This window comes from Leptonychotes weddellii, chromosome 4, assembly GCF_054177405.1.
Source record: "Leptonychotes weddellii isolate Sample4059 chromosome 4, ASM5417740v2, whole genome shotgun sequence".
NCBI lineage: Eukaryota > Metazoa > Chordata > Mammalia > Carnivora > Phocidae > Leptonychotes > Leptonychotes weddellii.
Window position 1 is genome coordinate 24,894,123 of NC_138372.1, and position 25,610 is coordinate 24,919,732.

The 25,610-nt window shown below is 44.1% G+C and overlaps 1 protein-coding gene and 1 pseudogene across 6 annotated transcripts in view; both read right to left on the reverse strand.

The window, feature by feature from the left end:
• Positions 1 to 25,610, reverse strand: part of KIAA0319L (KIAA0319 like) — an 89,958-nt gene that overhangs the window by 13,744 nt on the left and 50,604 nt on the right. For all 5 annotated transcript variants that reach the window (XM_081818063.1, XM_081818064.1, XM_081818062.1 and 2 more), the window contains exons 4-16: positions 24,732 to 24,978; positions 22,291 to 22,392; positions 19,465 to 19,562; positions 16,048 to 16,135; positions 14,317 to 14,409; positions 12,044 to 12,176; positions 8,819 to 9,047; positions 7,119 to 7,242; positions 6,398 to 6,530; positions 4,264 to 4,412; positions 2,957 to 3,108; positions 2,513 to 2,651; positions 665 to 824 (exon numbers count right to left, since the gene is read on the reverse strand). In XM_081818063.1, coding sequence (XP_081674189.1) covers positions 665 to 824; positions 2,513 to 2,651; positions 2,957 to 3,108; positions 4,264 to 4,412; positions 6,398 to 6,530; positions 7,119 to 7,242; positions 8,819 to 9,047; positions 12,044 to 12,176; positions 14,317 to 14,409; positions 16,048 to 16,135; positions 19,465 to 19,562; positions 22,291 to 22,392; positions 24,732 to 24,978 — 1,847 coding nt within the window. The remainder of the gene's footprint in view (positions 1 to 664; positions 825 to 2,512; positions 2,652 to 2,956; positions 3,109 to 4,263; positions 4,413 to 6,397; positions 6,531 to 7,118; positions 7,243 to 8,818; positions 9,048 to 12,043; positions 12,177 to 14,316; positions 14,410 to 16,047; positions 16,136 to 19,464; positions 19,563 to 22,290; positions 22,393 to 24,731; positions 24,979 to 25,610) is intronic.
• LOC102725684 (ubiquitin-ribosomal protein eS31 fusion protein pseudogene) lies at positions 14,362 to 17,323 on the reverse strand (annotated as a pseudogene). The gene is made up of 3 exons (XR_014144794.1): positions 16,757 to 17,323; positions 16,048 to 16,135; positions 14,362 to 14,409 (listed from the first exon to the last, which is right to left on the reverse strand). The product of XR_014144794.1 is annotated as a ubiquitin-ribosomal protein eS31 fusion protein pseudogene (transcript).

Genomic DNA, 25,610 nt, shown 5'->3' on the forward strand with positions numbered 1-25,610 from the left:
AACCAAACCCAAATTTCCTTGCTACAAAAACTTCACACATATAAAATGACCTGACTTGAGTCCTCCCCTTCCCAAACTATAAAAACGAACCTCCCTGGCTTGCTTATGACTGTTCTGTACAGCAGTCTCATCTCCCGCCTTGTCCTGGGGCCTAGGAAGTGCTCTGAACCAAAGGACTTCTTCCAGAGGAAACTCTGTACTTTCCTACCACAGGACCATGGCTCATGCTATTCCCCTATCATGAATTTCCTCCTAGTCTTTCTATGTTTGCTCAGTGGAAAATCTTTGGACCACATCCTGCCCCTACTCCTCTGGAAGAATTAATTGGCCTTGCCCCTCTGTCTCTGTGATACCACATAGTCTGTCAAATTCACCCTGTATTGATGTTATATGTTTATCCTGATTGTCTTCCCTACTAGACTATGGCCTTCAAACATAATGGATCTCTTCTGACCTGGTACCCTGGTACCCTGCTACAGTATCTAGTACTGAGTATGTGACCTGTGCTAGAAGAGAAAAGTTCATTAAAGAAATGGAAACCATGAGCAGTTCTTGGTCAGAGAGCCCACCCTTCTCTATCTACCCACACTCTTTCCCAGCTCAGTCAGGAAGCCCAGGGGGCCCCTGGTCTTGCCTTTTTGCCCCCCGTTCATTGCCCAGCTACCTCTGCTCCGTGTACGGCTGAATCTTTTGCACAATGATGTCGGAATCCAGCACCCCCAGGAGGACCCCAATCTGGCGGATGAACATTCCCTTCAGCCTCTCAGTTAGCTGACTGACGTTGACATCCAAGATGATCTCCACCAGGTGGTTTTTCCTGGGATCTGGAAAGCACGTGGATCAGTCAGGTTTTGGAAGGAGAGTGAACAAAGACCTGCCACTGTGCATCCGTTCTGGCACAGGAGCGAAAGCAGTGAGAGCATTCGGGAATACAACTGACCTCCTGCAAATGGAAAGGGACTATAGTGAATTGCTACTAATGCAATCTGGGGCTGGTGTGGAGAGCTCTATGCCAACCAGACAACTACCACCCGTGCGCTGGGGATCAGGCCGTAGCAGAGAGGCAAGGGGTCTGGTGAAGGGAGTGGGGAAGAAGAACGCTTCAAGGTCTTGTCTAAAAGCTTCTGCCCTGGGGCGCCTGGGGGGCTCAGCTGGTTAACTGTCTGACTCTTGGTTTCGGCTCAGGTCATGATCTCAAGCCCTGCATCAGTCTCCCCACTCATCGGGGAATCTGCATAAAGGTTCTCTCCCTCTACCCCTCCCCCCACTCTCTCTCAAATGGTCTTTAATAATAATAATAATAATAATAATAAAAGCTTCTGCCCAGTTGGCTTTGCTGAGCTCTCTAGGCCGAGTGGGGGATATCTACAATCTCTCCTGATCCACATCTGATTTTCAGCGACTTGCTATGCTTTGTCTACAACAATGGGAGGGAAAATGTCCATCTCAATGATCTTATTGATAATGGAAATGCATCAGCCCTACAGGTTTGAAAACAGTAAACAAAAAAATCCAGGTGGTCAAGAAACAAGGGCTTCCTTAGAGCAATATCAGAGCTGCACGATGTTTCTGTAACTCTAGAACTGGGAGACCACTGTCCTTCATTTATGATTGTGTCTTAGAGACTGCTCTGCATTTGGAAAAGTGATTATTCAGAATACCTTATTCCCATAATTGGATGCACCATTTGCCTGTTCTGATGTATCATTTACATAATAAGTAGACTATCTGTGATCTGATTTTAAACACAGAAGAGACTTTATAGTGTCTTGGCTGTTGTCCTTCATAGAGGTAGGACAAGGACTAGAAGACCTGCCAAGATCCCTTCACATCTAAGACATCTGTACATGAGCTTGGCTTACATAACAAAGAGTAGATTTAAAGTTAATACCTTCTCATCAGATGCTCAGGAATTTATAAAGCTCTACCCTACCCCACACTCACTTCTTCCCTAATACCAAATCAGCCTCAAAGCAAAAAACACGGTTCGATTTAAGAAAGAAATTTTATTTCTGCAAATCTGAAAAATGTAAAGGACACCAGTTACTTTACCTTCCCTGGGTTGTCAGATAAAGCCTGAGGCTCAACTTATAAAAATAAATTGTTTTCTGCAGCTGGGTGGTGATGAGACATCATGACTCAAGTTATTCCTGTGCTCAGATTCTCGAAGCACCCAGAGCCCTCTCTCATCCATCACAGGGAGAGAAGGGAGTGCTGGACCAGGGGCATGAGGGCCTCGCTCTGACACGACTGCTGTGTGATGCTGAGCAAGCCCTGCCCTCTCTGAGTCTCAGTTTGTCCATCGGAGATGAGTGGGGGGTCCGTACTCCTGCATGGGGAGGAGGGATACTGCTGAAATAGTCTCCAGGGATTTTTCAGCTCGGGGTTTCTACAGTGTTTAGAAGCCAGCTTTGCCACCTGTCTCCGTCCTCGCTAGGGGGAAGGGGTCCAGCACGGAGGTCCTGCTGGGCTAGGCCAGCACTCCCAGCCAGTCCCAGTGCTATGAACTCACCAGGCTTCACCTCCACGGTGGTCCGATCCATGTCACTCTCCCCCTTCGCATCGGTCACGTGCAGGTGAAATGTGTAGGTCCCTTCGACCAGGTTGGAAAGAAAGAGGATCGGGTGGTGGTCAGAGTGATTTAGCACCTCCTGTGGGGTTGAACAACATGGCTACATTGCAGGGCAAACGACACTCCTTTTGTGGGCTTGGGTGCTGCTTCTGTTATAACCAAGCCCACTCCTGGGCAACTTCAGTTGCAAGATCAGGACAGAGGAACATATGCTGTGCCGCTAGCTTGCAGAGCGACACTAGGCAAGTCCCTGAATTTCAGAGGGCAATCCAGGTTTGACACAAGAGACCCCTCGTTAAAACGGATCCTGGAATGTTTGGCTCAGCCGCCTCTCCCCATCTCACCACCGTGACCCTGTGCAGTTCTCCGGTTCCTGGCACTTACCCCTGCTGCTGGGCTCCCCTCATCTCGGGTCCAGAGGTAGCTGACTATTCCCTTGTCATCTGAGGACTTGGAGCCATCCAGCTCTGCTGTGTCCGTGGGCAAGGTAATCACCACATTCCCAGTTATCTTGGCTATAGGTGGTTTGTTCATTTCTAACCAAAGAAATATCAATGAAATAACATTCTGGAAAAGAAAGAATACTTCTTCACAATGCTTAGGGGGAAATTAACATCAAAAGCATCTGAAATGGAGAGCTGTTGTAAGCGCCTATCCATGCAGCCCCTAATAGTGTAGCGGGGGCTTTTTGACAATGAACCAACTTTTAATTAGTTGGGGGTTAGGACCCAGTGAAGACCAGGCTTCGGTTCCCCTCTGTCCATGCTAAATAAAACCCAGCCCGGACCAGGGAGCTAGTGACTAACAGTGTAGATTTGAAGCCACCAGTGCCCCAGGTCCTGAGGCTCCAGTCCCACCCAGAGAAATGTTCTTCTGACACTGCAGCAGAGAGGGCAAAGTCTTCTCCTGGGTCCTCCTAGAAGCCTCCCTGGAAGGATTCCATGTCTCTCCTTGGGAAGCAGGTGATGACTGGACATAGAGACCTCAACTGAGCCAAAGAGCCTTAGATTTTAGGTTTCATGCAGCTGACACCACACATTCTCTTCAAAATATGGCCTAAAATGTTATTTTTTCAACATCTTCTTTTATTCCTTCCTTAATACTCTAATAGAGAAAAAGGAAAAAGAGACCTCTCTTCTCCTGGGCCCCACCTGCAGCTTTGTTTCCTCAGGTGTGCACGCTCTATCCGCTGAGCACAGGGTACTCTCGCCGGAGTCACCTGCGTGCCTCCCGTCCGCTTACAGCCCTCCCCCAGGGCCATCGCCGGTCCCTGGCCTGCAGACCACAGCAAGCCTGCCTGGGTGCACTCCTGCCTCAAGCTGGCTGGCGGCAGCAGGCTCACGGAGGGGCACAGGCAACTACAGAGGACAGCCATTCTAAGGCCTGACAGCAGGTGTCACTGCAGACGGCAGGAGAGCCACAGAAACGCCAGGGCTTAGCAGCAGAGAAGCAAAATAAAAATGCAAAGGAAAAAACCAGTTTCTTTCCCTATTCAGTTGAGAAGGAAGGTGGGGAGGACAAGAAGCTAAAATTCACCTTGCAGTCACTCCCAATTAAAGGTTGTTTTCGAACAGCACATAACAGCTGCCCGTCCCCCAACTTACTCCCCACCCCTTGTCTCTGATCAATTTCTGCACTGATTCCCCAGGTATCTGACCCAGAGGCTGCACCAACCCAAGGCAGGGAGGTACCTTCTTTGACAATGACATTCACAGAACTCTGGCTTTGCAGGTTCCTCTCATCTTTGACAGTCAAGGTGAACACGTAGGTTCCTACTTGTAGCCCCGTCACCGTGGTGACACTGCCGTTAGCATTCTCGAGCTGCACGCCATCGGGTCCCCTGGACAGAGAGAGAAACCAGAGGGTGGAGTTGTACCTGTCAGCTGCCCTCCCATCCCTGACTCAGCAGGAGCAGACTATTACTGCCTCAGCTGAGACACAAACTATTGTTTGCCAGACCTTGAGGGAGCATGTTAAAAATATTCCATTTGGACAGAGTGTCATTTGGCCCCAAAATACAGGCTACCCTGCTGATCAGAAAATTCCATTCACCAGCTTTCAAACACGTCTAGCTTTATCCTTTCTATGAGTTTCTAGAACATTCAAACTCTTTGCTGTTCCAGTTTGTAAAAGGAAGAAAGAGCTCTGAGCAGGTCTCTGATCAAAAGAATGATTTCAGAGTGATGTTTCTGAAAAGCATTTCTGGCCCAGTAGTTGGTTCAGCTCTTGCCAGCAAAGAAGCAAGATGTGTTTCTTAATCACATGCCAAACTCCCTCCTACAGAAAAGTCAAGGAAAGGAAATGGGCCAAGGCTGCAGAGGAACTCTCAGCAAAACCATCCTCTTCTTAGTAGCTCTAAAGCCAAGCTCCCTGCAGCTCCTGGACAGGGGCCACAGAGGACCCTGGACACCCTTGCAGCCTTCCTCCTCCCCTGCGGCCTCACACAGCAGCCTGCAACCGGGGAGTGAGCTCTGTGCCAACATCTAGGCACAGCTCTGCACATTCCAGAGAGTCCTTCTGCTCAAGGACCAGAATGCCCCAGAGTTTTCCTTAAAATTACGGGATGACCAGAGAAATCTGCAGTCTCCCAGGTTTTGCTTTGTTTTGCTGTTTAAACCTATAATCTCTGGCCCTAGTCGTCCCTCCTGAAGCAGATTCTCCTCCAAGAAGCTCCTCTCAGCATTATTTCTGCTGTACGCACTAGTAAAACTCAGCTGAAGGTTTATCAGCTGTGTCTTCAACAAACAGTTATAATTCAAACACAATGGGCTGAGGAAGACTCGGTTCTCCACAAGAGACAAGAGCCGAGGAAAAGAATTTCTAGAATCCAACTCACCAATCATAAGTCAAGTGGTTTCTACAGTCAAATTATAGCCCCTTCCCACCTATTTCTAATGCCCTCGTCAAAAACGAAAACAAAACAAAATGCTCGGTCTGTCCTATGGCTGCTACCTGTGGAAACTAAGAATGCTTTTAACTCTTCCTTAGAATTCTTTTGCTTCCCGTGGGATCCTGCATACAATCTGAGTTCCATTTGTTATGGTTTAAAGGAGCTGAAAGAAACTGTGAGAACCAGAAATGGCTCAATTAGGTAATTCCAGTTTAATTAGTATTATTTTGGTTAGTGCCTTTGGCCCCTCACTAACATAATTGGTAAATGGTGTCTTAAAGGAAACAATAACAGAGCAATGCTTTCATTGTGCAGATGAATTTTCAATTCTCTGTAATAGCTACTCTGCCCCATCCCCATTGCCAGCCTTACCCAGTTCATCTTGAGCAACAGTATTTTTCTGCTTCATTACCCTTTCCATCCTGCCTCTCAAGTGTGATTAAACTATGCATTTCGGCAGATGGATTGTAACTGTAAAAGCACCAGGACCACAGAGTACTAACTGGAGACTAGCTGATGGCAAGCATTCTTTTTTCCTTACAACAATTATTTTGTATCATTTTCTTAAGAGTTGAAGTTTAGGATTGCTAAGGTTTCTTTCTCAGTCATTCCCCTTGGATAAGCCAGTAAAAGCAAGTGAATTCTTGGGGTGCCTGGGTGGCTCAGCCGTTAAGCATCTGCCTTCGGCTCAGGTCATGGTCCCAGGGTCCTGGGATCGAGCCCCGCATCGGGCTCCTGCTCAGCAGGAAGCCTGCTTCTCCCTCTCCCACTCCCCCTGCTTGTGTTTCCTCTCTTGCTGTGTCTCTGTCAAATAAATAAAATCTTTAAAAAAAATTAAAAAAAAAAAGAGCAAGTGAACTCTTAAAAGCAAGTGACACCTTGCTTTCAAAGGTCTGGAGACATTGTATCAATAAGGGTTTTGCGTCCGCACTCACTGTGTTTTCTCCCAGAGATAGGAGATAATCTTCTGATCATCAGAGCTTTTGCTGCCATCCAGGGTTGTGCTGTCCACGGGAAGGGTCAGCTCTTTATCTGGGCCTGCATCTGCCTGTGGAGGCTTGTTGTTTTCTAGAAGACAGAGACACAGAGGTCAAAAGCAGGCAGTTCAGCTGGGAAAGGAGAGGAACTAACCGGGACATATGTTCTGGAAGACACGAGAACTCTGCCTCTCTGCCCACAAAACTATCAGAGACTGTGAGCCAGGGAGCTCACGATGAAGAATGTAAGACTGAAACCTTTTTATAAGAACACGGCAGAACATAATGAAGTTGTAATACTATGGTAAATTTGAGACGTGATGCTACGAGTGTTCAAAAGAGAGGGTCTGAGTGATAAGGTAGGGCTTTCTTGAGGAAGTGGGCTTTAAGCTGTCCCTTAAAGGCCATGGGAGGATTTGGGATAACAGAGACTCTATCTGCTATGTCCCCCTGAAGGCACAATAACCAGCCACGGGCAAGGCCACAGCTGAGCTTGTGAAGTACTCTCTCTCTCTAGCTCTGAAGAAAGCACTCAGAATGGACAACAAAAGTTGCCAGGGGCCCGTGGACTGCTGCCTCCTACTCCACTGTCGTATCGCTCAGAACCCAAACCTCCCACTTCTGCACAGTGCAAGGGGCCAGCCAGCAGAAAGGCCTGCACGATAAGGCCGGAACTTACCAGGCTGCACGATAACAGTCACTTGGGCGGTGGCCTGCTGTCCTATGGTGTCAGTCACTGTGAGCTGGTAAGTGTAGTCTCCTTCTTGCATGGCAGAGAGCTGCAGGGTTGGGGTTCTAACCCCCTGCATGTATAAATACAGACAAGTGGAAAAGCAGACTCCCAGAATCACAATGTCATAGAACAAGTCCTACTCCGGTCTAAATGATGCACCTAGTTTTCTAAACCTAGTGAGTGCAGCATCAGACACTGCAGGACATCCTGTTAAAAGTAAAAGGTTCCCCTTTCAAGGTAACAACCTTCCCTGACAGCAGCGGTTTCAAATAAAGTCAGAGTTCTCACAAGGGAGGGCAGTACAGGAAAATGTGCAGAGATAACCAAGTTCAGTCTTTATGACCCAAGCCAGAAAGAAGGCCAGGAGCATAGAATAAAATAATACACTTTTAAAACCACGTTCTTTCTGCTGAGGCCGCTCAGTGATCTTAACACAGCCGCCTCAATAGCACATGGCAGCAAGTGCAGACGCTAAGTGACGCCACGCCGTTCCCTTGCCGGGTTGTGCGGATTCTGCAACAGCGGAGAAACCGAACATAATATCTAAACAAAAGCCAGGTGAAATGTGAGCTTTAAGTCATGCCTCCAATTTGGAAACACAGAGTGTCAGAAGGAACATTATACACAATTTAGGGCAAACTTCCAAGGCAGGAACTTCCTCTAGAACAGTGGGCAAAACTTGGCAGCCTCTGGGCTGAATCCAGCTTGCAGACATTTTGTTTGGCCTGCAGTGTCTTTAAAAGCTGGAAATTTTTTTTTCCTTTTTTGAAGATTTTATTTTTAAGGACTCGCTACTTAAAACGTGGGGCTTGAACTCACAAGGCTGAGCTCAAGAATCACATGCTCCACTGACTGAGTCAGCCAGGTGCCCCAAAAGTTGGAAATTTTCAAATACAGGTCTAGATTTCTGTTTTTTCTTGAAAAGCTGGCCTCTCTAGGAATACTGGATCATATTTCCATGCGGCAACAACTAGCTGGCGCTGAGGCGCAGCTGACCACTTCAGTCAGGGGTTATGTTGTCTGGTTTGCCACAGGCCCTACTCAGTTTTATTTACTTCTGTTACCTGCCTGGTGACAGATCTAGTCCCTTCCTAAATATCTCCAGAGAGAAGATGCTCACCATCTAGCCAGGTGGGCTACTCCAATTTGTAGTAGAGCTCATTAAGATCTGCACCCTTGTATCATGATCTCAGGGTCATGAGATCGAGCCCCATGTCAGGCTCTATGCTGAGTGTGGAGCTGGCTTGAGATTCTCTCTCTCCCTCTGCCCCTCCTCCCCGCTCCCCCCCACACCCTGCTCACATGTGTGCTCCCTCTCTCTCTTTAAAAAAAAAAAGAAAAAAGATCTGTACCCTTGTGGCATCAGAGTAGTCTGGCTCTCTGGAACCATCCTAGAATAGCTCCCCTTTCTCATCTAGTCTTTTCCTTTGATACTAAACATTAAAGACAAAGGTTTGGTAATGTGTTCCTTAAAGGCCCCTTAAATTTTCTAGGTGTTTTTTTTTTTTTTAATTCCAATGTTCAATGTTCTATATAAATCTGACTTTGGTCATTAAAATGGGAGCAAAAATAAGCCTTGTAAGGCAACCCAGTCCAGCAGCTGTACTTCTCCTGGGCAAGAAAAGACAGAAGCCATTCCCTCCTACCTGCATCTCCACCACTTTCCCCTTGCTGCTTGGGCTGAGTGACCACTCATAGCTGGTGATGCCATGATCATCAGTGCTCTGGTTCCCAAAGAGGGTGATGGAGTTTTGGGGCAGGGTGATCACTTGGTTGGGGCCTGCGTTGGCCACAGGGGGATAATCCACCGCTTTGTTCACCATGAGGCTTGCAGTGGTGGAGCTGGTTGCTCCATCAGAGTCTACTACCGTCAAGCTGGCAGGACAGAGAAAGGAGTACAATCAGGGATGGGCTGAAGGAAAAGGAATCAACCTGAGAGGACCGAAAAATCGAGGCTAAGAAATACCAAGGCAGCAGAGGTACCAAATGGTAACCAATTCTTGACTCATTCTTCTTGGAATGGCAGACGACTACTGAATGCTCACCCTGAGTGCGAGGCACTGTTCCAAGTTCTTTCTACCTCATCAAATCCTCACAACAGCTCTATACAGCACGATCCTCATTTTCCTCCTTACATATACGAGGAGACTGAGGCACAGAGAGGTAACTTGCCCAAGCTTGAGTGGAGTCAGAATGTGAATCCAGGCACTAGGTCGCCAGCACCGTTCTGCTCTGCCACCTGCAAGTGTCTGGGCGCTGGGACCTTCACAGGCACTGTCTGACCTGGCCCTCCCAACAGTCGTATGAAGTAGGCATCATCCATTTCCCTGTACAGGAAGCTGAGAGAGGCTACGTCACCTGCCCAGGGCCACACAGTGAGCCAGATGCAAGCCCAGTTCTCTGACTCTCAAGCCCAGAAACCAAGTTTTAAGAATAGATAGTCCCTGGCCTCTAAAGCTGTGGGGCTCAAAGGTGCCCCCCTACATAGAGCAAGCTCTGACTGCAGCCCGCTCTCCTCCTGCCATCCAGCCTCAGCCATGCACACATCGCAAGAAGGGGCACCCTGGGCAGACAGCCTCTGGGATGGACCAGGAGGGCTGGCTCCGGTAAGACAGGAGCCCGAGATGCAAATGAGTTCTCCTACGCAACAGCCCCACAGTTTGTGCCAGTGTGAAATAGGATTTGCAAGAGGAAAAGAAATGTTCATTTATAAGAGCAGGCTTTTACCTAAATGATGCCTTCCAGCTGAACAGCCTAAAGCTTCTCTTGCCACCTCAAAATGTGAGCATAAGCAAGCAAGGAGGTTTGGGTTCCTTCCATTTTGCTGACAGAAAGAGGAAAAGCATAGAAAAGACATGTCGTTTGTTTAAATCTCACCACCAGCCACAGACAGAGCCAGACATCTGTGGGGTTGCATCCCATAGTCTCACCTTTTACCTAGGGCCTGAAGGGGATTTTTTGGGATTTTAGCCTTTAGAAAAAGAGCACAAAAACATAAGACACACAGACATGTGCAAATCAGCAAACATCTGAAGAAGAAAAATCCACAGAAGTTTTCCTCTTTTTTCAGTTTCCCTGTTGTTTTCATAGTTTTTTGTTTTTGTTTTTTTTTTGTTGTTGTTGTTTTTGTTTTTTAACATATCCTATTTGTCTCCTATTTCGGAGAAAAAGCAAGTTATAGACAAATGGCAAGATGGCAGCCACCCATTTACTCTTTCACCTCAAACAGTCCCAGGCTTGCCTGCAAGAATCCTGGACCCGATTAGCAGGTGACCACAGGGCTGGGGAAAGAGGCCACTGCCATGTCAAAGCAGGGGAGAAGGAAAGGTGAGTGGAACAAAACAGACTGGATCTTAACGCTAATCAAATCCAGTCCCATCATTTCATAAATTGAAATTGACAGAACAAAAGAATCACCCCCAATACCGCATCCACCCAAACACTATGATTAAAAGTGCAGGCTCTAGTCATGCTGCCTGTGTGACCTTAGGCAAGTTACTTAACCTCTCTGTGCCTGAATTTCCTAATCTACAAAATAGTAGTAATTGTAATACCTGCTATAAGGATTAAATGAGCCACTACGTGCACAGAGCTCAGAACAGTATAAATGTTCAAGAAGCAGGAGCTATTATTGCTACTTTTTTGAAAAGGATCAACCTGGCCCAAGCTAAATTTCATAAATGTTAGAACTCCTATATTAGAAATCCAAGGTAAAAACCAACTCATGTTTCCATTTTAAGCCAATGAGAAGGCTCTAACCTTGTGGAATGGCAGCCGCCTTTCATTCATCTGAAGTCTTAAGTCAATGAGAGTGCTGCTAAGTCACATTACTTACATGGCAGGTGCTGTGCTAGGACCTTTGTCACTGTGTCTCAGGTAGTGTGAAAACTTGGCTAACTGCAGAGCCGGTGGGGACAACAGACACCCATGAATAAGCCGCTGCACCACAGGCACTGGGTGCAACAGTTTGGGGAGAGACATATTCCCTCCTCTGGGAAGAACCTCAGGAGGGTCTCACAGAAAACTGAGTAGGTCCTTAAGGATGGGCAGAACTCCAATGGACTGAGAAGAGCATTCAAGGAAGCATGAACAAAATACGTAAGGTCAGGTCAAGTAGTGGAACAGAACAAGCCCGGACTTGAGGGTTAGAGAATCTGCACTTCGGTTCTAGCTGAACTGTGTGACCTCAGAGAAGTTAGTAAATACACTGAGCCTCATTTTTCTCAGATGTAAAATTAGTTTAGTATCAGGTACATATGGTGTTTGTACGATACTCACATACAAGTGCTCTATAACTGACAAGGACTTTTGCAAACCTAAGGAGGATTACTCTAGAGTTGGCTCACACTCTTACTAATCATTACAGCCTAGAATGTCAACACGAGTTCCCAGGACTATCTTTGAATCAAATTCTCTAAAACACCCCAACAGAGGAAGAGCCCACAAATCATAGTGAAATAAACCACTAGTCCAAAGTAAAGATTTTGAGATCTTTGTGTAAGTTGAGGAAGCATTTACCAAAGGGAAGAGACAAGATGGGAATGGGTTCCTTCTAGATTTTTCCTGAGAAAAGGCACAGGAAGATGGGCCCTTTCACTTAATGACAGAAATCCTAAAAAAAATGTTTGGAGATCTGCCAGGCGCAGCTTTGGGAATAACTGTGGTGGGTCCTATGCAAGGACCATTGCCCTAGAAACTTATCACTTGTGACCACAATGACCAATAGGACTCAGAGAACTAATGGAACCAAAGGCTCTATCATCAACCAAATCTATAATGACTTTGATATCTGTCAGAGTTACTCCTAGAAGAATGTAAAACCCACAAGGGAAAAACATGGCCTAAGGGAAACTTGAAGGGTCCTAATTTACCTGAAAGTGTAGTTCCCAGGGACGAGCTTACTTAGTTTTAATATGGCCGTGTCTTCAGAAATCTTCTCTTCTCTCAGAGGTCCCTTAAGTTCCTCCCAATGGTACTGGACGATTTTATCATCATCAGTGCTTTCTTGACCATAAAGAAACATCAGTTACAATATGAGAGCGCTGGGTCTCAGCACTCACCCAGCTTACGCAAACCAGGGCAACTACCCAGAGATGTGAGGCTAGGAAAACTTCATGAAATGACAGACTATCTCTCCAGAGTGTTTCTTCCCTAGGAATATTGGGTCATTCTGCCTCTCTATGAATATTCCACTGCGTAGTTTTCCAAGGACTCCAACACAGGCAACCTCTGGTTAAAATGCTACTGTATGAAAAAAGGAAAATCAAAAATTCTTAAACACATGAAAAGATACTCAACCTCACTTAAAATAAATGCATATTTAAATTACACTTCAGATACTATTTTTTTAACCTACTTGATTGGTGAGACCAAAGTTTCATAACACACTCTAAGGGTAGAAGTGCGGAGCAAACCCTCTCCTAGGTCACGGGGGAAGCATATGGTGATACTCTCTCCATAAAGAGCAATCTAGCAAAACTTGTCTTTGCCCCTGTAGTTCCTCTTTGAGGAATTTATCCTACAGATATATCTGCCTGTGTGTTAAATGTCAAGCTTACAAGATTATTCATGGCAACATTCTTTGTAGCAGCGAAAGACCAAGAATAATCTAAATGGTCATCGATAGAGATTGACTGAAACCAAGTAACAGCCACACAGTGACGTTATACAGCCATTTAATGGAAGGCTATGTAATCCTTAAGAGGAAAAAAAAATGAAGAACTATTTCACATACTGATTCAGAAAAATTCTTCAGCATAGAGAAACAATCATTGTACATAATAGTGTGTACTCTGTGTTATCGTAAAGACTGTATATGTATTGTCTTACATATGCATAGAATGTCTCTAGAAAGAAACATAAAATAATACTGTTGACTGTCTGGAGGACAACTGGATAGGTGGCAGATGGGGTCGTACTGATTCTCTCCAGTGTACACCCTTACACACTATTTAACTTTGACCTATTCAACAATATAAAGTAAAATGGCGGAGGGGGGCTGGGGGAGGCCTGGGCGGCTCAGTCGGTTAAGCATCTGCCTTTGGCTCAGGTCATGATCCCGGGGGCCTGGGTTCGAGTCCCGCATCGGGATCCCTGCTCAGTGGGAGGCCTGCTTCTCCCTCTCCCTCTGCCTGCTGTTCCTCCTGCTTGTTTTCTCTCTCTCGCTCTCTCTCTCTGTCAAATAAATAAATCTTAAAAAAAGTAAATGCTTAAAAAAAAAAAAAAGTAAAATGGGGCTATGTGAACCCTTTCTACCGCTCTCACAAGTGCTTCTTCCTGTTCTCTCTTCCCTCTTGGCCTGCTATTCTTCTACCCCCCTCTTCTTGCCAGTACCAACTACGTGTAATGTTTAACCTTGCTAGAGATTCCTCTGCTAGAGCAGTGACTGTCTCGGCCATAAAACGACTCTCGGTGGCAAGACAATCAGGGTAGCAGGGCCTTACTAGACCTCCCAGGGGACCAAGCAAATACTGCTGAGATGACAGGCCTGAAACCCCCCTGCACGCAGAGCCAGGATCAGTGGCAAAGACCCAGAAGTCTTCTCATGTCACCCGTCAAGGGACACTACTCCGAAGGGTAAAGTGCTCACGAGCCTGGTTGGGGCGTGGAGCACATTCTGTGAGTCTCTCTGGGAGGAGGCTGACAAAAACCCTGTCAGGCAGTGCACGCCGGGGGAGAGCTCCCAGCCCAGACCTCAGTTACTTGTCTTGCTCTAGAGGAGGGAGCTTTGTTTCCAGAACTGAGAGTGGTGACTCTGTCCAAGCAAATCTGAAACCCAGCAAGTTTCATATAAAATAATGCTAAATACCTGCATAATCCCACTTTCTTAACATCTCAAAAGAGCAGAATTATTACTTCAAACAAGCCACATGGGGATTTTAAATAAGGCCCGTCTGGTTTTTTACTTCCTAATCAGTTGCTTGCAATGGGTAGTCTTCCCATAACATGGTCAAGAAGATGGGCCTAAACAGAATGCAGACATAATTGGCCCCAAATCTTCTTCTTCTTTTTTAAGTAGGCTCCACGCCCACCATGGAGCCCAATGCAGGGCTTGAACTCATGACCCCGAGATCAAGACCTGCATTGTCTACCACAGTTCACAGTGAATGCTATTCTAAAACATCATGCCTAGACAAGCACTCACGGCTGCCATCAATGACTGTGGAAGTCGTTGGTAGAGAGATCTCCTGGAACTGTGGCGACACGATGGCAACGGGAGGCTGATTCTTCCGGGGCTCTGCAAGAAAATGACGCAGAAGAAATTAGAAGAGGGGCTTTATTTTATTTATTTCTTTATTGGCTATTTTTATTTTTTATTTATTTAATTTTTAAAAAAGATTTTATTTATTTATTTGAGAGAGAGAACAAAAGAGAGAGAGCACAAGTAGGGGGAGCAAAAGAGGGAGAAGCAGACTCCCCACTGAGCAGGGAGCCCAACACAGGGCTCGATCCCAGGACCCCGGGATCATGACCTGAGCTGAAGGCAGACGCTTAACCGACTGAACCACCCAGGTGCCCTGGGAGCCGGGGTTTTTTTGTTTGTTTTTTTAAGATTTTATTTATTTATTTGTCAGAGAGAGAGAAACAGAGAGAGCACAAGCAGGGGGAGCGGCAGGGAGAGGGAGAAGCAGGTTCCCGCTGAGCAGACAGCCCAACATGGGGCTCGATCCCAGGATCCTGGGATCATGGAAGAGGGGCTTTATAAATTATAGGAGGAGCAGGCCTGTGTGGGTGAATTATAAATCAGTTTCCATTACATAACTAACGGGTGCAGCATCACCGAATGAATGGCAAGTCACAACACCAGGTTAACATTCTAGCATAAGACATGTGGAAGCATCAGAGCCTCTTCCAAACCTGACCACTCCTAAGACCATGCCTCGTGCATGCTTTCAATGCTCGTTTGCTATCTTGTTCGTGAAAAGGACTACAGCGGCACAAGCTGAGGAGAGGTGGACCACAAACAAGCTTTGTGCAACGAGGGCCTTGACAAGCAAACTATCCCTCAGCACAGACTGTGCTGAAAAGATAACGGATGATTTCTCGACCATCCCTGAGCTGATTGTGTCTAGGCCTGAGTGATGGCAGGGTCACAGACCACTCTGTCAGCCTGAATGACTGTGAGCTACAAACCTGGGGGCCTTTTGAAAAAAAAATCCAACGGTCTTTATGTTAAACACATTTTTAAGAAGGTGAAAGGATTACCTTGGCTACAGAGCTCAAGGAACAAATAGAAAATCTATCCCCAACAAAGACAGAAACCAGTATTAAGAATTTGTGCCAGTGTATGTGCCACTCTCCAACTTGCCCCAAATTTCCCTAAAAATGCAAAATAAGATACTCTGTTATTGCACTGTAATTTACCAATGGTGGATCACTTAAAAAGAATGACGGGATCTGATTTCCAAGGTGAAAGAAGACTGGCAGGGTTTAAATGAGGAATTCTGTGTGCAAAACCCAGATCTGGAAAGAGATCAGAAAGAGCCAGCCATTTGGCTGGTTCTCCTTTACATGCTTCTCCCAGGCTCCTGGCTTTCTTGTGTCTCTTAATCACAACACATGGTCCTCTCTCAGCATGACCTACTTGGAGAAGTAGTTCTCAGACAGGCAGGCTACTGCTCAGGCCACACCGCACTGGGGGCCATGTGATTAATGTTTCTCCGCCCAGCCAAATGTTCCAACTAGAACCAAAGCATACACTCTGCCACCTAACCTTTTATTACATTGAACTAGGAACTGCCTAATGAATATAGAAGAAGAAAGAAGAAAGAAGAAGAAGGAAGAAGAACAACAACCCTTCAAGTCAAATCTCCCCCTCTTTGGGAATCCTGCAGAGGAGGCAATGGAGATGCAGCTAGGGCTGGGAAACTCATACCTGGTTTTACCGTCACGTTCACATAGCCTTCCCCATGGGCATTTTGACCGTCTACAATCACTTTGAATTCATATAAGCCTGGAGTAAGCTGCAGAAGTGAGAGAAGACCTTTTAGAAAACCACAAAGAGCAGCAATTCTATGTAAAATAACATACATATCTAAACTTTCCATGCTGATACTGCACTCTCTTCTTGCACAGTTTCCAAAATGGAGAGAGTAAACTAGCTGAGGAGATGAAACAATGAATTATAAACTAAAAAACCATAGCTTTTAATGTGAATCTTATTACTAGCTGACTCTAGAACAACAAAAGGGAATTCAATATCTCTGTACTCCCATTTTCCTTTCAGGAGAACATTAAGGGCCCAACCACCCTATTTCATAGAGTTATGAAATTAAAATAATCATCTCTGCAAAGAAAATCATTTTGTAAAAATACCAAATAGCTCCCAAATATCTGAATATTTTTCCCTTCTGATTTCCACTAAGTGTATAAATATAATATAAAAGAAAGAAAATCACCCACAATCCCACTGTCCTAACACATCAGTTAATCATATTTCTCTTACTTCCTCCCAATGCTTGACCACATACAAAAAGTAGTTTTTAAATAGTTCACTCGTTCAGCAAACATTTACCGAGAACCAATTATGTGCTGGACATTATCCTAGGCTTGGGGTTCGGAGAGGAGTAAGATAAGATCACTACCTCAAGGAACTAGACTTTCAAGGTCCAGTTAAGATCAAGGTGTGCATGAGGCTTTTTGTTGTTGTTGTTAGTTCATGTCTTTTATTAACCCGTATACACAATTACTTGTCTTCCGGTCTGTTGAGGCAATAGGTCAGACAACATTTAGCGCAAGAATGCCTGTCAAAGTGGCTAGCCATAAAAACTCCAGCACCTTATTCATCTGAAGGGCACTCCGGATGAAGGTGCCTGATTTTGCCATTCTCATCCACCTTCTGGTATTTCAGGACAGCCAACTTAACCTTCCTCTCTTATGCTTACTCTCCTTGGGAGTGCTGTACTACTCCTTCCTTCTTCTTAGCACCACCACAAAGTCTCAACACAAGATGAAGAGTGGACTCCTTTTGAATGCTGTAGTCACACAAAGTTTGTCTGTCTTCCAGTTGCTTGCCAGTGAATATCAGTCTGCTGATCAGGAGGAATTCCTTCCTTATCCTGGATCTTGGCCTTTACATTTTCTACTGTACCTGAGGATTCAACCTCGAGAGTGATGGTCTTCCCCATAAGGGTTTTCACAAAAATCTGCATCTTGGTGGCGGTTCCACTGCAGATCGGAAAGAAAAACCTGCATCAAGCTTTTTATTATTCTTTCTTCTATTCATTTAACATGAGCACCTTCCCCCATTATAATAGCCTTTTTAATGGTCACTTTCATAGCTGCAGAATAGTGCACGAGTGTGTCATATCACATAAGTGTTCCACATTGTTGGGTATTTGGGTTGTTTCCAGACTTTTACTATTATAACTAATGCTTGCTGTGATGATCATCTCTCAGACGATTGAAGTTTTTCCTTTCTTCTGAATGATCTTCTTTAAGCAAATGTTAATTGACTAGTGTTTTTGACATTTTTCTTCTTGGAAATCTCTTATTACTTGGCTTTCACTTTGCCTACTCCTCATTTCCTTCAGTTTCTTCTTCCTCGTACATCTTTAAGGACAGTGTTCCCCAGGATTCCAACTGCATTCTACACACTCTGTCTGGAGGATCTCATATATTACCATGGCTTCAAATGTCATCTGTTTGAGGTTGGTGTGCAGATTTATCTCTCTAGCGCAGACTTGTGTCCTGCTCTCTAGTCCCTGACTCCCAGTTTCTTCCTGGACACCTCCACTCAAATGTTTCACAGGTACCTCAAACTCACTCTGTCCAAAAATAATTTAATCATCTGCAAACCTCATCCAAACTCCTCTTTCTGTGCTCTTCATTTCAGTGAATATCACCACTGTCTTACCAACATCTACCCAGGTGCCTGAGCCAAAAGGCTAGAATGATCCTAGACATCCTTTCCCCAACACCTCCACCCCATCAAATGATCACCAGGTCTTATCAAGTCGACCTCCATTATATTCCTCACATCCACTCACTTCTCTCCATTCACAATGGCATCATCTTAGATTTCAACCATCATAGCATAGTTGTTAAAAGCAAGAGCTTTAGGGATGGAAAGTTCCAGCTCAAATCTACCATTTAATAGCTTTGTGAACTTTGGCTAAACTACTTTATTTTTCTGATTTTTAGTTTGCCATTTATAAAACAGATATTAGTATCTACATCTTGGGGTCATTACAAAGATAAAATGAAAGTTAGTGCATAAAACAATTAGCACTGTGTCTGGCACATATCATGAGCTCAACAGTAGCCTTTAAGTTTTATTTTATTTATTTGTTTTTTAGCCCAGGCTATCACCATCTCACACCTACATTTTTCAACAGATTCTCAATTGGTTTCCCTAGTTTGAGTCTTACCTCCTCCAGTCTGCAGTCAGGGTGAGCTTTCTAAACTGAAAATCTGAATTAGTCTTTCTACTATCTAAAACCTTTCAAAGGTTCCATATTCCCCATGGATAAGATTCACAATCCTCACTCTGTGACCTGTGCATCTCTCCAACTCTGTGCCACTGCTCTCCTCACACTGGAGGGGCCAGTCACGCTGAACCACACAGAATTCCCTTTTTGTCACATTTTCTATTTGGCCCAGTGGACATTGCTTTCCCTGCGTGGGGTAACAGCACTCCACCCTTTACCCAGAAAGTGAGTCACCTGTCATGACCCAGATGGGTAAACTCTAAGAAATCAAACTCCCCAGGGCTTCAATACTCCCTGCAATGACCTAGTGCATCCCCTGTTATGATTTCTGCTTCTGGCCAGTATCACCCGCGAGATTCTATTGTCCTTGAATGTGAAGATTTTGATCAATTCACTGGTAAATCCCCACTGCCTGACATATAACTAGTGTACGATCAATGGTTGTTGAAGAAAAAAAGAAAGAATGAACGAATGAATGAGACTGCCTGGCCAAAGAATATGAACATTTTTATGGTTCTTAATAACTACACTGAATCCCAAAAAAGACTGAGCCAATTTATACAGTTTTGTGGCCACAAAAAACTTAGCTTATCTCCCAAATTCTAAAATCCTTATGTTACCCTTAAAAGCTGTTTAGTGTATATTTTCAGCTATCACCACCATGCTTATACAGTCTTCTCACCATAAATGAACATTTGAGAATCATACACTAACAAATACTGGATGTCAGCCAGACTTTTGGAGGATTCACTTCTGAAAGATTGTTCCTGATTTAAGTGTGAACAGAAAATTCTACATTCTACATTTTAGAAAATGGTCAGCACCTCTATCCCAGCCCTGCAAGTGAGAGGAGGCAAATTCACCTTGGACAGTTTGAGGATCTGGGAATGTTTCCCTTCCATCTCTCCACTGTAGTCTTTAGGATGAGTAATCAGCTGCCAGTCGTAGGTGTAGGTTTCTCCTATAGAAGGGCAGTTACAAAAATCATGAAAACACACACCTACACACAAAGAGGGCAGCCACACAGCCTGCCAATAACAAATCTTTTCTAAATCTTGACAAGGCCTTAGTTTTTAAGATTCCGTCCCAGAGCCTCTAGGGAAACCAAAGGTTTTGTTGAAAGAAAGGGAGGATTCTGCTGACTCAGCTACAGTCAGGTCTTCCTCCACCCTCTCCCAGCAATGCTCTCTCCTGCCCCACACCCAGCCTCCCTTTGAGCGAGGCCAATCCTCCCTCAAAATACCAGGTTGCTCATGGTGTGGCATCACAGGGAAAAAACATGCCCTACCAAACACCATAGATGAACTCACTGGGAACAAAGGCCATTTTCTTGCAAAACTTCTTTTGCAACAAAGAACAGCAATGACTTCTAAATAACATGGTTCAAAAAATAGCTTTTTTACAGAGTGCTAACAATGCTTGTCTCACTGAGGTCATCACACCCTGGTGAGTTAAAAGAGCTACTTCAGGGCGCTTGGGTGGCTCAGATGGTTAAGCGAGAAGGCAGGCGAGAAGCAGGAAAAGCACAGCAGCCGTGGGGCTGGCGCCAAGAGATGACCTCTCTTCCAACTAGAGTAGGAAATTTGTTTTCCACACAGAAAACAGACTCACATTAGTTTGGGACTGACAATTTTATAATATCTCAGGCTGGCAACGCAATTTCAAGCAACGACAATATTCCTAGGACAGAAAAGCTCGGGGGATGAATTGTGCCTCACAGCCGGAAATCTGCCCAAGGGTAGGAACAGCTGAGGATAGGTCTGCTAGATGGAACACTGGTTTCAATGATTTAGGGCAGTGGTTTTCAAACCATGCCTCCGAACCCGAGAGGGATCCTGAGAGGTGCTCCAGGGGCCGCCACAGGAGTGAGGGGGAGGAAGAGTAGGCAGAGCAGGTTCTGTTCACTTGTCCCCAAACCATCCATCCCATGTATCTGATAAAGGCTGAACAACCCATGGAGAGGAGAGTTGAAAAGAATCTGTTTCTCAACCCATGTGTTTTAGACTTTATCAAAGTCTCCACTGTATTTTAACTATACTCTGTCCCTAAGCCCTCTTTATTTAGAATCCACGTGCTGATCTACAAGATGACAGCAACTCACAGACATGTATATGCAAATAGGGGTTAGACAAGAAAATAAAGCAGAACCCAGTGCTTTACACAAAACACTGGAGTCAACCGCAGCTCAAGGCAGTTCTCACCTCCATCTTCAAAGGCCACCAAATTCATTCACCTTAACTTACCACCAGAGGGGGTAAGGATAAAGCTTCTCTGGAGGAAGATGGAATGAACTGATAAGGAAACCTCAATTTGAGGGCAGAAATATAGAATGGGGAAGGCATTTATGTTCTGGAAAAGTACTTTTGCATAAATACACTATTTGGTATTAGGCCTTTTAGAAAGTAGGACTACTGTATAGGAAAGGTTTGTACCTAAAATGGAAGGACCCCGTCCTGAATCCTAGAGTATGGCATTCGATTTGACTAACCCTGTAATGAGAGTAGCATAAACCCAATGCAATCATTTTCCATCAAAGTATGCTTCACTATTGTCATAGAAAGTCTTAAGAAGTGCATATGTGGGGGCGCCTGGGTGGCTCAGTCGGTTGAGCGTCTGCCTTCGGCTCGGGTCATGATCCCGGGGTCCTGGGATCGAGCCCTGCATCGGGCTCCCTGCTCGGCGGGAAGCCTGCTTCTCCTTCTCCCACTCCCCCTGCTTGTGTTCCTTCTCTCGCTGTGTCTCTCTCTGTCAAATAAATAGAATCTTTAAAAAAAAAAAAAAAAAAAAGAAGTGCATATGTGTTTCTTTTTTTTTTCTTTGGCAACTCTGGTGGGATGCATATGTGTTTCTAAGCCGAATTTTGGCATATTAATATATACTTCAAAGGTAAAAGGGATGCTCATATTACAAGTTTTTTTAAATAATGAATGCATCATCCCCTAATTTATGTATTTCATAAATCTGAATTTTGTGTATCACATTGGGCCTGTCTTCTTTTTTTTTAAGATTTTATTTATTGGAGAGAGAGAGAGTGCAAGAGCGCAAGCAGAGGGAGGGAGAGGGACAAGCAGCGCTCGATCTCATGACCCTGAGATCACGACCTGAGCTGAAATCAAGAGTCAGACGCTTAACCAACCAAGTCACCTGGGAGCCCTGTCTTCCTTTTTTTTTTTTTAATGTCAAATCTCTATTAGCCATAGTCTTAAATCACTCTTCTACAAGTTCTATATCTGCTATTTACTGGTTTGTACAAAATAAATAGGTTAAACCTCAGTCTCAGTTTCTTCCTCCTTTAAAGGGATATAATACAACCTCCATTTAATGAGCATCAGCTATATGCTAGGCACTGAGGTAGGTCCCTTATATACCATTTCATTTTGCCCTTGAAGTAACCTTATGAGGTAGAAATTATTATCCTCATTTTACTGAGAAAGAAAGGGAAGCACAGAAATAATTTGCTTAAAATCATTCAGCTAATGTCTGGCTGAGCTGGGATTTGAACCCCGGCTTGACATCGAAGCCCATGATTTCAAACATTATATTATATTGCCTCTCGCATCAGATAAATATTTGTGCATGTGCATACTATAGCCTTTTCTCACAGGACTATTGCAATGAGTAAATGAGTTAAGGTAGGTAAATACCATAAATTAAAACATCATCCAAATGTAACTAAGGGGATGTTTTACCTTCAAGTGGTTCTTGGAGAACATATGCATTTAACTGAACTTCATTCTTAGGCAGGGTAATCTGGACACTCTTTCCAGCAGATACCACCAGTTCCTTTATAACTGGAAACAAATAAAATATACAAGAGACAAGAAATTAGATCCAGACTACCTCATTCCTCTCCATCCTTTTGGGGCCAAATTTCTTTTAAACAATATTCAGCTACTGCCTTTATTTCCTCATTATTTATCTACTCTCTAATCCCCTGAAATTTTATTCTGCTCCCATTTTTCCACTGAAAAAGATCTTTTGAGGTCATCCACAAACTGCTCCTTAGCAAATCCAGTAATTGTTTCTCAACCTTCATCCTTTACTTCAGTGGCATCTAATAAATACTGCTGACTGCTTCGTTATTAAAACTCTCAGGTTATCATGACATCATATTATTCTACTTTTATTCCTTTGTCTCTGAGTTTTTCTCCACTGTATTTTAACTACAGTCTGTCCCTAAGCCCTCTTTATATAGTAATTTCCATGGAGTTCAATAATCAGAGTTCAACAGTGTTTCAAGGATCATCTTTATGCTGATAAACAACTTTCTAATAAAATACATCTATAAAGTTCCTAAAAGAAAAGCCAAATGTTGATCACAAGGCCGGCCTTAATTTCTTTCTGTTACAATTGCTACAACCATAGACTTAGGTTATTCCAAGAATCTTAACTGGTCTTCCCTCTGCCAGCACACCCCACTCTAACTCATTCTGTCTTCCTAAAACACCCACCACCGTTAGTTTTTCTAAAATACTCCCCCCACCGTGCTACTCTCCTACTTAAGACTCCCCACTCCCACACCACATTCAAGGCCAACTGCTAACCTGGCATTAGAGAACCATTAACATCTGATCACACCACCTCACACCTCCTCCCCAGTTCTGCCTCTAATTATATTAGTTTTCCTTCTTGTGCTCCAGAGAAGAAGACATAGTCTACTCTTGGGGACTTTACTAATGCTATTTCCTTCAACTGGGGTGTATGCTTTCTTTATTCTCAGTCAGTACTTTGTTTCTAGCTTAAAGCCAGTCTTCTCTCCAAGAAATCTTCCCAGACCATTTCAGTTCAAACTTATCTGAGGTACCTCAGCATTTTTGGAATACCCACGTCAGCTAATAGCTATATATACGGTCTTCACACTATTTCAATAGCTATTTCATACATGTCTGGGTTTCTCAACCCTGGCACTACTGATACTTGGGACCAGATAATTCTTTGTTGTGGGGGGCGGGGAAACTGTCCTGTGCACTGTCAGAGAGCTGGCAGGTTCCCCGGCCCCCACCCACTAGGTATCAGTAGCACGCCTCCTCCATAAGTGTAACAACCAAAACTGTTTGCAGGTTGTTGAGAATCACTATTATATAAATCTTATTTCTCTGACAATAATTGTTATTAGATATGAGACCTAGGAAATAGAGAGCTTAAAGCAAACAAATGGCTGGCCCACCCATATTTCCAGACTGGGGGTAAGGACTTTCTAGACAAACATGAAATTTGAGATGTATCTGTCTGCTTGGGAACACTGTACTGAGGAAGAAATGAAATCTTCCTTATGGAAACTTCAGCATTTAGACACCCTAGGAGGTTGAATAAGAATTCTCTGAAGTGACTTTCAAAAAAACAAGAAAAGAAAAGAAAGGAAAGAGAAACCACTATACTCAGAAAGAGTATAATGGACAAAAATATAGTGTTACTCAAACTCTTTATAATTACACCAAAGATTATAGACATTCTGCCTGAACACAAAAATTACTTTAGTGCCTCAGGACTGAAACCCCCAAAATTTCATGTTATACTACCAGGATAAGAGAGCCTAGGGAATAAAAAATCAGCAAAAATTCATTTTCACTGGCTTTGCTTTACCCTGTTGCCTTTTCCAGGGGATAAAGATCAAGTTAGTTTCCTTGATTAACCATTTCCTCCTAATACCTTACAACAGCACTCATGAAGCACAGACTTGTTGTTAAGGCAACACTGCTTATAAATCTCCTCCCTATGGATGGGTTGCTTTAAAAATAAAGATGCTGCCAAAATCAGAAAGACAAATATCTGACCTACAATCAGCCATTCAGAAGGCAAATAGGTACAAAGGTCCAACTTTCTTCCCAGTGGCTTCTGTTTGGTCCTTGAACATTGCTTAATAGAATCTTGTGCCTTTAAATCCCAGGCACAGTGGAATCTGGCTCTGGGAAAGTGAGCCCCATTAATTCCCATAGGCTGGGGCCTGTTGAGAAAAAGGATGGAGAGCCCCAGGTCCTACGATTATAGGAACAAAGACAGGATTATTTTTTCTCTAACCTACAGTACTCAGAAGTCATGGCTCTCTTCTTTCCTTGCACTAAAGAGAATACTGTGATCAAATGCTCTACTTTTTCATCCTATCTCCATGGGCAGAAGCAAAGGGCCTCACCTGGGTATGGTGCTGAGGTGCTCTGGAAAGAGGCCTGGGGGTTAGGGGTAGCATAACTGTAGGAGGGAGCCACTGGCACAGAGGTAGAAATCTGGATTTTCCCAAGGCTTTTTACTTGCTGAGTGCTAGGCGTAGTACCAGGATCCTCTGATGTCTCAGGTTGGACTGACATATTCTTTGACCAACCAGGAATCTCCGCAGGCAGGACGGGGGTTAAGGGACTGGAAATTACAACTGCCTTGTGGACCTAAAGAGATGCAAAAATACATTTGAATAGGCAAAAGTTATACCGCCAGTTTTTTAGGTTATGTCTCATAAAATAATTGCATGCTAAATGTTTTTATGAAAAATGCAAAACTGTCAAAAATATTAAAGGAACTAATCTCACCACCCAAACTGGTGTTAAAATGCTGTTATAAATCTTCCCAGTCTTTTTCTCTATGCAAAGAGAGATATGTTTGCTTAAAACAAAACAGTAATAATCATTCTATGTATACTTGTATCTTCTTTTCTCAACATTTATATTCAATCTTTCTACAAATACTTATTAAGCACTTACTATGCAACAGACCTTGTGGATCCAAAATATAAATAAAATATAATCGCTGTGCTCAACAAGTGTACAATCTAGTGAGAGAGAGAACAAAAAACATAAGAAGCCAAAAGGATAAAGTTATGATGAATCGAAAAAGTATAGTCTGAAGAGTACTTAATTCCTCTCTTGGAGAGGGAGTGTGTGAAAAAGGATGGTTTAAATAAATAAATAAAGGCATTTTCTAGAGGTGAGTCCTAAGCTGAATTTTAAAAGGTAAACAGTTGTTTATTTACTAGACAAAAGGCTGAGGGGAGAGATGAGTACAGGTACAGGAAATGAGATTA